We start from the raw sequence: 16,010 nt of genomic DNA on the forward strand, positions 1-16,010 counted from the left end.
TCTTCTTCTCCTTCTTCCTCCCTCACTCCCTCCTCTTTCCCCACCTGTGATGGTGTCAGGGAGACCGAGAGTGTTAAGAGGGAGTGTGAGAGAGGGGGCGCGTGAGAGAGTGTGTGAGAGTGCGTGAATGTGAGCAGAGGACACAGGTTTAAGATAATCGGCAAAAGAACCAGAGGGGAGACCAGACGAGGAGACATTTTGTTTTGCCCAGAGAGTTGCTACGGTCTGGAACGCACGGCCTGAAAGGCTGGTGGGAGCAGATCCGATGGTAGGTTTCAAAAGGGAATTGGATAGCGACTTGGAAAGGAAAGGAGAATTGTGCAGGGCTTTGGGGGTGAGAGCCGGAGGAGCGAGTGGGACGAGTTGGTGGCTCTTCCAAAGAGCCGGTCACAGGCCCGATGGGCTGAATAAAAAATAATAAAATCTCGGGACACAGGACTGCCAGGATTGGTGGAAGGCGAACTGGATGGACCTTGGTCTTCTTTCACCTTCCAGCAAATTTGTATGTTCTTATGAACAACAACAACTTGGGTTTATATAGCGCCCTCCACTCGGGACGGCGTCTCAGAGCGCTTCACGGTAACGGATCCCGGGGCTGAGCCCAGGGGGAGGGGGGGAGAAGAAGGTGACCAAAGGCGCGGTCGAAAAGAAAGGTCTTCAGCAGGGACCGGACAATAGGAAGAGAGGGAAGTGAGGTGAAGGGAGTGAGGAAGGCAGTTCCAGAGCCTCGGGGCGTAGTGGCTGAAGGCACGGCCGCCAAGGGTGGAGCGGAGGACTCGGGGGGCGAGGAGGAGGCCAGACCCGGAGGAACAAAGAACGTCCTCCTTCTGTGCTGCAAGAGTCTCGGGTATAGTGAATGAGCAATCGTTGGCCGTTATTCCCTTCTCTCTTGTCGAACAGTCCCACATTTCATTCTCTGACCGGTCAGTGTATGGTACGCATTTCCTCCCCCCCCATCTCTCCCCTCTCTCCCCCACCCAGTCCTGGGCTGCAGGTTCTCTACGCCCAGGAACGTGCTGAAGGTCAGTAAGAAGCGGGCGCTGTCTATCTCCCCGCTGTCAGACAGCAGCATCGACCTCCAGACCGTCATCAGGACGTCACCCAACTCCCTGGTCGCCTTCATCAACAACTCGCGCTGCAGCTCGGCAGCCAGTGGTTCCTACGGACACTTGTCTGTCTCGGCCATCAGGTCAGTGCCTCTATCTCTCTCTCTCCACCCCCCACCCGCCACCCCCGAGATTGAAATGTTCCCCTTTTATTTCTTCTCCTTGCCTCGACGACAACAAACACTGAGCACTTAACGTAGTCTCGTTCGGCGGTAAACAGGCGCTCGAACGCGTGTGTGCGCGTACGTGGAGTAAGGAAACTTGTCTTAAGGTTTTGCCCTGTCCTGTCCCGCCCGGGAATCGAAGCTGGGTCCCCTTCTTTTCGAGGGGAGGGCTCTAACCCCTGAGCTGCAGGAACTACGCGCACACGCACGCGCACTCACACACAGTGACACAGTGATTTGGTTGCTTGCAGCCCGGCCTGCGGATTTGCTCACACCATGTCGAACCCCGTCTCAAAACACCAGCCGTTCCTGATTCAGCAGCCGGGCGTGACATCCAGCATCGGGCACACGCAGCCACTCAGCCACCCCTCGCTGCTGTGTAGTACCCGGCAGCACCAGTTCGGCGGACCTGAGATGTTGGCATCTCCTCACCTCCACAGGACGCCCAAGCCTTGCCAGGTAAACCCAATGTCCACAGCCAGACGCCCTGGTCTCCCACATGCGCAAACTGAAGCCAACGGGATGGACACGAGCCTCAGCCAAGTCACGAGATGCCCTGTGAGTTTTGGGATCATAGGAACAGGAGGAGGCCATTTAGCCCCTCGAGCCTGTTCTGCCCTTCCATTAGATCACGGCTGATCTGTACCTCAACTCCAAATGAAAGAGGCGTAAAGCAAAGAACAACTTATATATATATATATTTATAGATATGTTGTGTTTTTGGGGTGTTCGACACGAGGAAACCCATCACCGTGGCTTAAGAGTATCCGAAACCAAACTGAGCGTTCCAGGCCTCCCACCTACACACACATGGAAATCCCAGAGAAATTGTTCGGATTGTCGGGATGGAATCCGCACTCTTCCAAAACTCCCCCACCCGACCACTGCGAATACCTTTTCGGGCTCATAAGGGATTTGATACAGATGAGTGTGAGGACCCTGCAAGCCTCGCGTGGAGCACAAACACCGCCACGGACCCAGAGATCGGACTGGTTTCCGTGCTGTTCATTCTAATGAAGCTGGTCTTGTCTCGACCCCCCCCCCCCCCCCCCACTCCCCAACACCACAGATGAAAGTGGAAGCGTCCGTCACCAGCACAATGGATCTATTGAACAACGGCAAGTGCCTCGAGGAGGGAGATGTGTCTAGTCCTGCCTCGACAGGAACGCAGGTAAACAGCCCCCACACCCTGGCCGCATCAGCCAAATAATATTAATAACCGTCGCTCCCATTTGACCCAGCGCCTCACCACGCCTCCGAGACGTCTCAAAGCGCTTCGCGGGGATACGCCGTAGAGTGCGGCGACTTGTGCATTTGGCGGGCGGAACGGGGCAGACGATTGCACCCGGCGCCGCCACCCCCTCTCCCCCAACCCCACAAACCGCTGCTGAGGATCGACTTGTTCATTCCCCGTCTGGAGCAGGATCATTTATTGGGGGCGATGGACGGAAGAGACGACCCGGACAAGGATGACGGAAAGCAGGAGCCGGAGATCGTCTACGAGACGAACTGTCACTGGGAGGGCTGCGCCAAGGAGTTCGACACTCAGGACCAACTTGTGCACGTAGGTCACAGTGTGGCACTGCCTCCCAAACTATTATTAATAATAACCCTCGCATTTGACGCAGCGCCCGATCACATTTTCGAGACGTCTCAAAGCGCCTCGCAGGACATACTGCAGAGTTAATTGACTGCATTTTGTGGGCGAAACGCGACAGCCAATTAATTAAACAGTCGTGGGATTGAGCGCCCAAATTATCATTATTATTATTATCATTTGAGTTTATTACCCCCGGAAAGCGATCTGGGTAAACACTTCCTCCTGGGTAAACAGAGGCGTGTGTGTGTGTTTGCGTGTGTGTGTGTGTGTGGGGGGGGGGGGGGGGTAAGGGGGTGGGAGTGGGGAGCAAGGAAACTTGAGTAAGGTATTGACTGACCCGCCGGGGAATCGAACTCGGGTCCTCTCGCTCGCTCGGCGAGTGCTCTAACCGCTACCCTGCAGGACTCCTCCACTCGTGGTAGCTCCGTGTCGACCGCAACTCCAACCTCAACTTTCCCTCCGACCCCCACCCCCCCACCCCCGGCCCCCGCAGCACATCAACAACGAGCACATCCACGGCGAGAAGAAGGAGTTCGTTTGCCACTGGAGGGACTGCTCGAGAGAGCAGAGGCCGTTCAAGGCCCAGTACATGTTGGTTGTCCACATGAGAAGACACACGGGGGAGAAGCCGCACAAGTGCACCGTGAGTCTCGAGGCCCGGATCGACCCTTCCCGCCCGCCCGTCACCTTCTTTCACTCGTGTGGCCACCCGAATCCACGCGCTTCTACTCTGCCCTTTCGGGTCACCCACTCACTCACAAAGCGCTTCGCAGGATTCGGTGTAAAGCCCTCGCATTTAATATTAATATTAATAATTATCGCCTCGTTGAGAGATCTCCCACAGCGTTTCACAGGCTACGTTATTGCCAAGTGGATTGACAGGGTTAAGAGCGGGGTGGGAGCGGGGGTGAGGCGGGGGCGATAGTGGGCGGCTCTTTCGAGGAGCCCGCACAGGCACGATGGGCCGAATGGCCTCCCTTTTTTTCCCCGCGCTCGTCAAGATCCTGCGATCCCACTGAAACAGCCGACCCCGTTGTTCCCAGTTTGAAGGCTGTAACAAGGCTTACTCCAGGCTGGAAAACCTGAAGACGCACCTGAGGTCCCACACGGGGGAGAAGCCGTACGTTTGCGAGCACGAGGGCTGCAACAAAGCCTTCTCGAACGCCTCCGACCGAGCCAAGCATCAGAACAGGACCCATTCCAACGAGGTAACAGCCTGGGGCCCGGCCACGGTGACTTGGTAAATTGACGCAACAGCAACAGTAGTGATAATATTAATGCTGATAATAATCCTCGCGCCGAGATGTCTCTGGGCGCTGCGCGAGCTACTAGCGGGCGGATTGGCTGCGCGGGTTTTTGCGGGCGAAACTGCGGCGGGGGTTTGCGAGCGAGAGAGAGAAACTCCCTTTCTCTTTTCGAGTAGTGCCGCCAGATCCTCCAAGTCCGTTCCAGCCAACGGAGGGGAGCGGCGTCGAGCCCGATAACCCCGAACCAAACCCAGCCGTCTTCTTCCCGCTTTCCCCCAACAGAAGCCCTACGTGTGCAAGATTCCGGGCTGCACCAAACGCTACACGGACCCCAGCTCGCTGCGGAAACACGTCAAGACCGTGCACGGGCCCGAGGCGCACGTCACCAAAAAGCACCGCGGAGACACGAGCACCCGGCTACACCCGGGGCAGGACGGCCCGAGGCCGCTTCCTGGCCTGGGCGCTGACCTGGCAGCCGACGGCACAGCCCACGCCAAGCTGCCGGACTGCATGCAGGGCACACTGATGGTGCCCAACCCTGCCATGGTGAGGCGGCAGAGACGAAGCAGACCGCGACGGCAGTACAGTAGTAGTAATCCTCGCGTGCGACCCGGCGCCTCGTCGGGTCGTCCCGACACGTCTCAAAGCGCTTCACGGGATACGGCGGCATAACGGAGTGACTGTGTGTTTTGCGGGCGGAACTCAGCAGCCAATTTGCGCCCAGCGACGTCCCCACAAACAGCCGTGCGATTGAGTGACCAAACATATATATTTTGTGAAGGGATTATTACCCTCAGGAAAGCGATCCGCCAATCGACTAACAACCGGGTTCCTACTGACTGCCGGTAAACACAGGCGTGTGCGTGTGTGTGGGGAGTAAGGAAACTTGCCTAAGGTTTTGCCCTGTCCTGACCCGCCCGGGAATCGAACCCGGGTCCTCTCTCTCGCGTGCGAGGCGGATAAGGCTGTGATTTTGACTCTGTCGTGTTTCTCCGCTCCGATCGTTTTTTTTTTTTTTGCCAGAAGTCCCAGCCCAGTCCCGGAGGCAGGTCGTCGAGCAGCAGTGAGCGGTCGCCCCAGGGCAGCGCCAACAACAACGACAGCGGGGTGGAGATGAACGCCAATGGCGGGGGAAGCTACGAGGACCTGACCAACATCGACGAGGTGCTGTCCTGCGCGGTCGAGCCCCCCGCCCGCCCGGGGCTGCTGGAGCTGGGGCTGAGGAGGAACGGCAGCGCGCTCCAGCGCCTGGAGAACCTCAAGATCGGCAAGCTGAAACAACTCCGCAAATCCACACCCCCCTCCTCCTCGCGGGGAGTCAAGCTGCCCTCCGTGCAGGGGAACGGTGAGTCAATCGCACGATAACTCTGTGACGGTCTCGAGCCCCCGGTTCCTGAGCCTGGAGGGGCCGCGGTGTCCCAGGGCACTCGCTGCTGATGGCAGCTCAGCCCGGCCCGGCTCAGCCATCGGCAGGACCTGGAAGGTCCGACCGGTCACTGGGGGCAGAGAATCCTCCCCCTCAGCTCCTGTTAACCCCACAACCAAAGCACTAACCAACTAACGGGGAGGGGTCCTGGCCGGACAAGCAGCGGGAAAGCTTGGCCAGACAGCGCTCTCGCTCTCTCTCGATGGCCGAGCCATGTGTGGGTTTAGTTGGTTAGACTCCAGCAGTTACCCCAACACACACTCTGGGCTCCAACCCACCCCCAAGCCTTGGCTCTCGCCAACCTGCCCCTAAATACTCTCCGGAATTAGTAACCAGGGAGAGCGAGAGAGCACATTCAATCCGAACAATCTCTCTCTGGGGTGTCCATGTGTAGACGGGAGGCCTGGAATTCTCAGTTTGGTTTGGAGACTCTTAAGCGACAGTGACGGGTTTCCGTGTGTGCCAGCCCCCCCCCGGCTGAACTACCCCCAAAATAAAATGCTGAAGAGCTTTACCCTTCCCTCTCTTTCAACCCCACTCTCTTTGCCTGGCCCTCAGGTTCTCACGGAGACACATCAAGCACGTACGGAGGTTCTCTCCCTCCCTCTCATCGGATGGCGGACTTTTCGGCCAAAGATCTGACCGCGAGGAGCCAGCTGAGCGAGCGACGCGGGAGCCTGGCCAGTACCTTCAGCTCGGCTTACACGGTCAGCCGGAGGTCCTCGGCCATCTCCCCCTACCTGTCCAGCCGGCGTTCCAGCGAGGCCTCCCAGGCCAATGCCAACCCTTTCGCCTGCGCCGATCCATGCGAAGACCCCTCGCCCTCCCCCGACCCCGTCCAGAGACCCCCCGAGGCGGGGCAGTGCGTCAGGCTCCCGGCCTTGTCCCACTTCTCCCCGCAGCAGCAATACTGGCTCAAAGCCAAGTACGCCGTGGCCACGGGAGGCCCACCACCGACTCCCCTGGTGACCGGCAGCACGGAGGAGGCGGCCGGGCCCTCCTTCCCCAGGGACGGGCACAGCTCCGGGTTCCCCCCGCCCGCCCAGCCGCGACGGAGCAGTGAGGGGGGGTTCGGGGGTTACCCGCACGGCCTCCCGCGGCCTCACAACATCCCTGGGATCAGCTCGAGGCGAGCCAGCGAGCCGGTGTGCGCCGCCATGGCCTCGGACCCGCTTCTCTCCCTGCCCAAAGTCCAGAGGTTCAACAGCCTCAACAACATCCACCCCGACCGGCGGAGGAACAACAACAGCAGCAGCAGCAACAACAACCATCACCACCCTCTGCAGCACTTGGCCGGTTCGGAGCCCAACGTCCACAGGCACTTGTACTCGCCCCGTCCTCCGAGCATCGCCGAGGACGTCTTGATGGAGACCCTGGCTATGGACGCCTCATGCCAAGCCGACTCTCTCCCGCCCGATGACGTCATGGGCGGCTACCAGTACCCGAGCTACCGAGAGGCCAGCGCCCCGCCCTTCGGTGGCCCCCTCGCCTGCCCCCACCAGGCACGAGGGTTTCCGGGGCGCTTGGATCAGATCCTCTACGACAGCCCCGTTCGGAACCTGGCGGACGGGCACCCTGACCCGGGCCAGCGCGGGCTGGCGGACGCCCGACCAGGCTACGAGGGGAACCCATGCCAAATCAGCCAACCGGGCCACCCTTTCCCGAGCCCGTGCCGGGCGGAGAGCCTACCCGTTCAGTGGAACGAGATCAGTTCGGGCAGCTTGGACATCGGCGCCTCCCAGATCCCGAGCCGGCTCCAGTGCCTGAAGCGCTCACAACAAAGTCCGCACTCCTCCCACCAGCCCCTCTCCTTCCCCCAGCACAACGTCGGCCTGCCTCCCACTTCCCTGAGCCCCCAGAGCGCCTTCTGCGCCAACCACCCTCCCCGAGCCAACGCCAACCCCAACCTCCTCCACCCGCAGCAGGTGAAACCCGAGCAGCGGTTCCACCAGTCGTCCTTCACGTCGCTCGATGACCCGCGCCGAAACCTGAAGCCATCGGGTTCGCTCCGGCCCGGGTTCCCCCAAGCCAAGCAGGGGCAGCTCAGCCCCGGGGGGTTGAGCTGCGGTTATCAGGAGCAGCTCGGCAGCCCACCCCGTTCCTGCTTCGATGCGGCCCCTCCGATCGCGGGGTGCCCGTTGCGAGACCCCAGGCGGACCGGAGCCCACACGCCGCTGATGCAAGTGAAGGAGATGATGGTGAGAAATTACGTTCAGTCACAACAGGCCCTCCTATGGGGGCAGCAGCCAAAGAACTGTAGCCTTGAAGCCCAGATGCCAATCAACATGGACGCCTCACACATCGGTCCCTCCCAAGCCCTGCTCAGCCCGTCCCCGCACACTTACAGAGTTCAAAATCAGCCTTACACTGGGACAACTTACATGAACTGTCAGAGTCAACCAACTCAGTCCAATCTATCAAGCCCAGTTTCTCAGGAAGGTCCAAGCCAAGGTAGGGTTTTGATGAGCTCGTGCGGTCATTGCTTCGGTCCTGAAATGTTGCCCCAGCCTCCTCCCCCAGCTCACAAGCCGGTCGGCCGGCAAAACAGCCTGACTCACCAGCAAGGCTACTTGATAAGCCCCGGCCTTAGCTCGGTGGAAGCCAGCCCGAAACGACTGACTCACCTTCCGCTCGTACGGCCCCCGGAACCTCCCGAAGACGACGGGACGATGTTCTACTCGGACCGGATGCTCACGAGGCAAGGACCGCCCATCTCGCTAAAGCAGGTGCCAAACCCAATGCAGATGAATTTACCTCAAGCGAACTGTTCGATTCAACAGCAGCAGCATCAGATGATGCCAAGCCTGGATCTGACCAAACTTCCCTCCGCTGTTTATCCAGAGCCCGCTCAGATATCTAACGCCATCGACACCTTGGACCTGGAGCAAACGCAGATTGATTTTGGAGCCATTATGGATGATGACGCAGACCAACCTTCCTTGATATCGGACGCTTTAATGAGTCCGAGTATTCTTCAGAACACCTCGCAAACGTCCTCTCGTCTCACCACGCCCCATAACCCCCTCAGTCTGCAGGCCGGCATGTCCAACATGGCGATAGGAGACATGAGTTCCATGCTGACCTCACTGGCAGGAGAGAGCAAGTTTCTCAACACCATGTCTTAATCTGTCGTTCCACAGAGCGATGGTCCGAGAGAATTTACGCACCTAGCCTTTGGCTGATGGGAAAACGTAGGAAAGCTGACCACCGCAAGACATGTGGAGGTGTTTGGATTGCCAGCAACTCTCGACTCTCTCTCACGCCTCAACGCACATACCATTCACACTTTGTAACTCGCTCCCCTCACTTATAGCTGATAGGAAATGAAATGGTCTGTCTAAATCTGGGAGCACAGTGCATGGAGCACAGGAACAGGAGTACAACGTCACTCGGCCCCTGGAGCCTGTTCCGCCATTCTATTAGATCACGGCTGATCTGTACCTCAACTCCAATTACCCGGCTTTGCCCAATATCCCTTGATACCCTTATACCATTCAGTGTTGACTGAATGGCCAACAACACACACACCTCTACAGCTAACTCACTCTCCAAAGTCCATAAATCAATTCTCTGTGCAGTGAGATGGTTGGGGAGGGGGTCTGGAACCTAGGTTGTAAGCTGACCCCCGTGTTAGGTATTACAGATGTAGTCCACACAGTGTTGCACCAGTAAGTGCGTTCACTGACCGTTCACTTCTGGGACAAATTGAATTGAATGCAGTGCAGATTGATGGGATGAAAGTCTCTACCTTTCTGAAGGCTGCAAGGTTCACACATGAAGCACTTTTCAATCCCATTCTTGCTGGCTACCAACGAGACCTGTCCCTGGGAGGGTCCGGGCAAAACCTTAGGCAAGTTTCCTTACTCCACACTCATGCCTGTTGTTTACCGAGCAGTAAGTCGGAACCCGTTTGCTAAGACGATTGGCGGATCACGTTTTTTCTCCGGGTGCCTTTGAAAATCCCTTTCAAAAAATGATATATTTTTTAAAAAATACTTATTTGATCCCTCAATCCACTGCAATGTGCAATTACCTGCCTCACCGACAACAACGTCAACTGTCATTTACACAGCTCCTTTCATGTGGGGAGGACGTCTCAAAGCGCTGGACAGTTACGGATTTGGACCCGAGCTGGGGGTTGGGATCAGGAGTGGTGGAGGGTAGGGAGGGTGACCGAAGGCGTGATCGAATTAATTGCATTAAACTTCAGCGAGTGCCAAACAGTACGAATGGAATATTCAAAAAGTGTCCCGCCCGCGCGCGTGTGTGTGTGTGTGTGTGTGTGTGTGTCTCTCTCTCTCCCTCACATGGAGAATGAGGAAGGAATTAGTGGCTTGTAAGAAGAGGCTTAATCGCTCATGAATAACATTGCACCAGTTAAACACGGGATAGGACAAGCTAATACGATTCAAACACGACGGGCTGTCAACTAAAGTGACGGATCGCGACTCCTTCTGGGTTCGTTTTAGCTTGAAATGAGGACATTTGTTTCAAGTACAAAAGACTCTTATTAAACCAAGATAATATACTCGCTGCCATTGCCACAGCCAGAAAGTTTCTCTGTTATTTTTTGTATTAACCTAAAACTACACATGCCTTTTGCTCTGCACAGCCCTGAGCTAGTTTAATGTATTGTATAATCCTAAAGCAGTGTGCGGGGTGTAATGGAGCCTTCAGCCAACAGGGTGGGGTTGAAATACGAGTGAGATCTGGGTCAAACAAACCCAGTGACCAGGAAACAATGGATGAGGGAGGATCTCATTTTAAACATAATGGAAAAACACAGCGAAGCATCGGAACACCGGAGGCCATTCAGCCCCTCGAGCCCGTTTCGCCACTCTATAAGATTGCGGATGATCTGTACCCCAACTCCAATTACCCGCCTTTGCCCCGTAGCCCTTGGTACCCCGACCTGTCAAACATCTCTCCAGCTCAGTCCTGAAAATTTGAAGTTTCTCGGAAGCTGCGCTATCGAATCCCTTTACTATTTTGAACACCTCAATCGGCTCACCTACCCCTCAACCTTCTAAGCTCAAGGTATACAGACCAGGTTTATGCAACCGCTCCACATGATTTAACCCTTTGACACGTTTTGAAGCATTTATCCTTCGTAGGAGGACTGAACGTTTAAGAGTCGACATGACACACTTTTTCAGAGAAAAGGCGTTTTTACGTCGTTGAAAGAAGCTTTGCAATAGGAACAGAACTGACATGTATCACTATAGAAATGAATGTTTTCTGCTTGTTTTTTTGTATGTAATGCAAACTTTGTATAAAAAGAGACATTTTTGAATTCCCCTCACTGTAAATTTGTTTTTTTTATATATATATTATATATATATCTACCAAACTAGATCTTTTGTACGTACTTGTGGCCCAGTCAGGAGATCAGCAGTTGATAGGACACTGGGACAAAATGATGTCGAGTATTTTTGTACATTTGCAAATAAAACGAAAAGAAATGAAATAACTGGCGACTTCGGTGTCCTAGCTCTTGTATTATTCCTCCGTGTGCTCCACAGGTATTAACACCAACCATCCTTGCAGGGCCTTGGAATCATCGAAACATACAGTACGGAAGGAGGCCATTCGGCCCATCGTGTCTGTGTCGGCTCTTTGAAAAGAGCTTCCAATTCAAACCCACTCTCCTGCTCTCGCCCCGTAGCCCTGATCCACCCCACTCTCCCGCTCTCGCCCCGTAGCCCTGCAAACTTGTCCTCCCCAAATATTGATCCAATTATTTGCCTTATCACGTCTCAAAAGGGCTTCACAGAACATATTGTAATGCGGAACGACTGTGTATTTTGCGGGGGCGAAGCGCGGCAGCCGACTGCAGAGAGACAATGAGCACATCATTCCAACAACAGCAAAATGACATTTATGGAGCGCCTTTCACGTCGAGAGGACGTCCCAAGGTGCTGGACAATTAAGGGTCAGGACTCGAGTATGTGAGGGGGGGGGGTAGGATAGAGGGTGAGGGAACAACTTGCGTTCAGTACCCGTCTCACACGTACCCAAGCAGAACAATTTGTAATACAGCTCCTATATAATTAGTAACACTAACCTGCCCTAACCAGCAGACGGTCTCCTCCCACGCAGGAGTTGAGTACGCAATGCATTCCTAAATCCACCTCGACCTCGCCGGTGCTCAAGGTGTTGCATGGGGGACAAACGTGCTTTGGTCCACTGATTGATGCGCTGGAAGTCGCTCTTCCCATGTTATCGCGCTGGCTTTAAAGAAGAGTTCAGTCGCGTGTACGAACGGGCAGGGCTTTCACTGCGGACACTTAACACGCAATCCGCAGTTGCAGGAAACAATCAACAAGCGGTAATGGATACTGGTCTTTAGAACAAGGAGCCTGGAATAAATAAAAAGCAAGGAAGTTATATCAATCAATCAATCATATTATTCTGATAATAATCAGGGGTAATAATCCCTCCAAAAAATCCCTCCGGTTAATAAATAATAGTTATATCAATCAATCAATCAATCAATCAATCAATCAATCAATCAATCAATCAATCAATCAATAATATTATTCTTTTAAGTATCAGGGGTAATAATCCCTCCAAAAATAATAATTTGATCACTCAATCCACGACGGTTTGTTGCTGTGCGCAATTGGCTGCCGCGTTTCGCCCTCAAAATGCACCCTCGATTCACTTGACAATATATCCTGTGAAGCGCTTTGAGACATCTCGAGGACGTGATGAGGCGCGATAGCGGATGCAAGGACGGTTATTACATTATCACCTTGGTCACTCGAACGGTTGCTGCATTTGCCTGTGAAAAAAAAACACGTAAATAAAGTGCTGGATATATAAAAATAATCTCCAAACAACGAGCTCTAACCAATGCCCCGGTTTAGCCTTCCCTCTTTCCCACATCTCCTTCAAGAGCAAACGAAAACCGAAAGCTTTTCAGAAGTCAAATAAAAAGGATATTCTTCAATTTTATTATCACGGGAATTCCACAGGGCACAGATTACACAGAGAGAATTTTACACTGAGCCCCTCCCTCCCAACTCCCCAACCCCTCACCACCCCAAGGTGCATTAATTGTGGTACAAATAATAAAAAACACAGCAAGTGAAAGGAATCAGCATTGCCCTCATTGACTCGATTTCCACACCGAAACTGACCGCCGACCATTGGAGGAAAGAGCAGACGAGGAAAGGACGATCAAGAAATCACAATCAGAAATTTGCCCGATCATTAAAACTCAACATTATTTTCTGAATGGTGTGGAGTATACGCGAATAGAAAAAAAAAAGACACGATAGACGGACAATATAAGGACGTAAGAATTAGGAGCAGGAGTCGGCCATTCGGCCCCTCGAGACCGTGCCCCGCCATTCGATAAGATCACGGCTGATCTTCAGACCTCACTCTAATTACCTGCCCTCTCCCCGTATCCTCTAAACCCTGTGTTTTTAAAAATCTATCTGCATGTGGCTGGTACGTCGGTTCCCTCCCCCACATCGTGTTACGTTGTTCCATCCATCGACCGGCTCTCCCCTCCCTCCCTCCCTCATTCTCCGCTTTGCTTGTTACTCCTCGTTGTACTTATTTCGCATTTTTTTTTGCACAATAGGGGGGAAAAAAAAGCCTCATTTATATTGCGATGGGAGACGCAGTCACGTAAAATGCCGCATTGGCTAAAAATAAGAATAAACTCTAGCGTGTCTTTGCCGGCTTCTTCTCCCAGCGCAGCTCTGTGAGTGACGGACGCCCGACTTTATAAAGTAATCCTGTGTTTCCACCTTTAGGAGTTTCAAAACTCACTGCCTGGCCTGCAGTAAGAGACTCGATTTTCCTCTCTCCTTTGCCTGACGGAGATCCACTCAGGACTGCTGTCACTTGCACGGGCACTGACCAGCTCCAGCAGCTTGTCAACGTGGTCGGTTGCCTTCAGCAGTTCGTCAACGCGGTCTCGCTTCACGGAACAACACGAGCGACATAAAACACTCAGCACCATTAGGTTGGCTGCAGAGCGAGCGAGCGAGGGGACGCACCCACACACGCGCACAAGTCCGATCACTGTCTTCGAACGACACCCACAACAACAACTTGCACTTTTATAGCGGCCCCCACGGAGGGTAGCGTCTCAGAGCGCTTAACAAGTGCTCCTTTCGCCACCAAGGGGCACCAAGGCCAAATACAGCGCCTCCTTCCCCACTGAGCTCAGCTACGCCACCGAAACCCCAAGATCTTCCCGCGTCTCACTTGACATCGAACAAAACATTGGGGGCAAAGGCGTGAACCGCAACAATCAACCAGGCTTTAAATCAATCAGTTTTTCTTTAATACGTATATATATATAAAAAAAAATCAAATTCCATCACCCGCATGAACTCAAAACTCCTGACAGAATTCCAACGCGCAAACCGTGGGGGGAAATCAGCCCCGGACACTTCAGACACCATCTGACCTCACTATCCTGCTGGGATACACTCCATTGCTTCCACGCTACTGTAGGATTCGCTGGTCCAACAGTGGAGGCTGAAGGAGGAACTCGGCTTAATTGTTCCACGAGAATTTCAGGTCTCCCCCGGTATCTGCTGTTCCCCCTTCGGATCCATCTGCGAATGGCTTCAAATGCCCGGCAGCTGAGTGGCTGCACTGACGCATCGACTCGTTGGTGAAGGCGATTACCCTTTAACCACTGGCAGGGGAGGTTAGTGAGCCAAGCAGTCGGGACAAAAGTCCCCCCAAATAGTGACATCTCCCCAAGGCCTGAGGGCTGGTATTGGCAAGAGACATCCTGAGCGTAAAAGGATGATGGCTCCTGGTGTTCATACTTGATTCTCTCTGCCAGACTGTACGCATCCTGCACATGGCACTGTTGCGTGTACGCTTAAAGGTGGGTTGGAGATGGACAAGGGGCAACGTACTTTTAAATATAAAGCTATCTTCTCAACGTTGGGGGGGGGGGGGGGAGGGGGGAGAAAGGGAAGCTGAAAACAGTCAACGATATCTAATTGGTTACGGACGTCTAGCCTCCTAGTAATTTCTTTCTATCTACCACCAAAAGGTAAAACTCCTTGGTAATTACTTCCCATCTCCACGTCTGCAGGGAGTCAATCCACCTTGATGGCTCAGGTGAGAGCCTTTAGCAATATGCACTCAAGATATAATAAGAATAATCCTTGCATTTGATACAGCGCCTGATCACTTCTTCCGAGACGTCTCAAAGCGCTTCACAGCATATACTGTAAGGTGAATTGACTGTATATTTTGCAGACGAAACTATTGCACAGTACATCAGCTGGCTGGCTGGAAATCAGTCTAGGACATCAGTGGATTGTTTCCTAAACTTGTGGGGGGTGGTTGGGGAAGGAGGATGGTGGTGGTGGTGGGGGGGGGCAAAGGTCAAGTCTTTATAGGGACAGAAAGCTACAGAAAGTTTCTCCCCTTCCTAACATGAGTTACACCTCATTTTAAGAGGACCTCGTCACACGGAGTCACAAATGTAAGCAATCATATATTCTTTTCTGGGGGGTTGCAAATACTGCAATGGCCAGTCATTTGCAAACAGCAAAGCGTCCCAACTTGTATCATGGGACGTAGGACCACATGCAGGGCACTGGATCATTCCCGAAGGCTTCGAGTTTTCACACCGTCTACCCACTTGTGTTCGTAGTTAAAGGTGCGCGTCCGTAGAAAGAATCGTGGGATGGGTGGATGGATGGATGGAATGACGAGCAGATTCACTCTCGTCAGGGATGTTAGGACATTAATAATGTTGCACCAGCATTTTTTTTTTAAATCTCTCTAAACGCTCTTCGATAAGGAACTGTAGTCATTCACCTCTCGGCTGCTTCTCTCCACTTAGGGCACTATTCAGGGTCCGTTCGGCCTAGAGACAGACTCGTTCTTTGAGCTCGTTCTCAAAGAGATGTCAGTCGCTATCGATGCTGCTTTGTCCACACAGCCACTGCTTCGAGCAGGCCAATGCTAGCCCCGGCTTGGCTTGGCTTGGCTAGAGCGCGTGCCCATACAGAACCATCAAGACCCCCTTCAAACACAGCGACCTGCGGTTTCTGAATGGCATTCAGTGCGAGAATCTCCAGCATTCAGCCTCAACACCTTTAGACACAACACTCACTGCCTCGAGACAAAACCCTGTTCCAAACGCTGGCTAGAAAATACTCACCACCCACATCCTTTCCCCTCCTCAAACAAGCAGATAACAGATGCCAGAGTCGTGACCTTGTGTATATGTATGTGTATATATATGTATATATATATTAAAAAAATCAAATGGTAAAATGCTGATTTTTTAAGATGTTTGGTGCTGGACTTGGGGAGATTATTCCTGATCTCATTGCTAGCTCATCTAACTTGTTCTACAGGAAAGGAGAGAGAAAGAGAGCGAGAGAGAATTTAAAAATGTAACAAGTACAATCCTAGTAAATAAATAAGTTATGAGCCCGACGTTCCACTCAAGCAATAATATAACCCAAA

General features: G+C 53.5%; 1 protein-coding gene across 1 annotated transcript; it reads left to right on the forward strand.

The window, feature by feature from the left end:
* Window positions 1-49: 49 nt before the first annotated feature.
* LOC103190112 (zinc finger protein GLI1-like) lies at window positions 50-8,958 on the forward strand. The gene is made up of 10 exons (XM_042344163.1): window positions 50-54; window positions 929-1,189; window positions 1,522-1,729; window positions 2,340-2,441; window positions 2,694-2,834; window positions 3,364-3,513; window positions 3,914-4,078; window positions 4,400-4,663; window positions 5,141-5,462; window positions 6,102-8,958. The coding sequence occupies exons 1-10, from the start codon at window positions 50-52 to the stop codon at window positions 8,666-8,668; spliced, it is 4,185 nt and encodes a 1,394-aa protein (XP_042200097.1). The 3' UTR covers window positions 8,669-8,958.
* Window positions 8,959-16,010: the final 7,052 nt, after the last annotated feature.

The sequence above is a fragment of the Callorhinchus milii genome, unplaced genomic scaffold (genome assembly GCF_018977255.1).
Source record: "Callorhinchus milii isolate IMCB2004 unplaced genomic scaffold, IMCB_Cmil_1.0 Scaffold27, whole genome shotgun sequence".
Classification (NCBI taxonomy): domain Eukaryota; kingdom Metazoa; phylum Chordata; class Chondrichthyes; order Chimaeriformes; family Callorhinchidae; genus Callorhinchus; species Callorhinchus milii.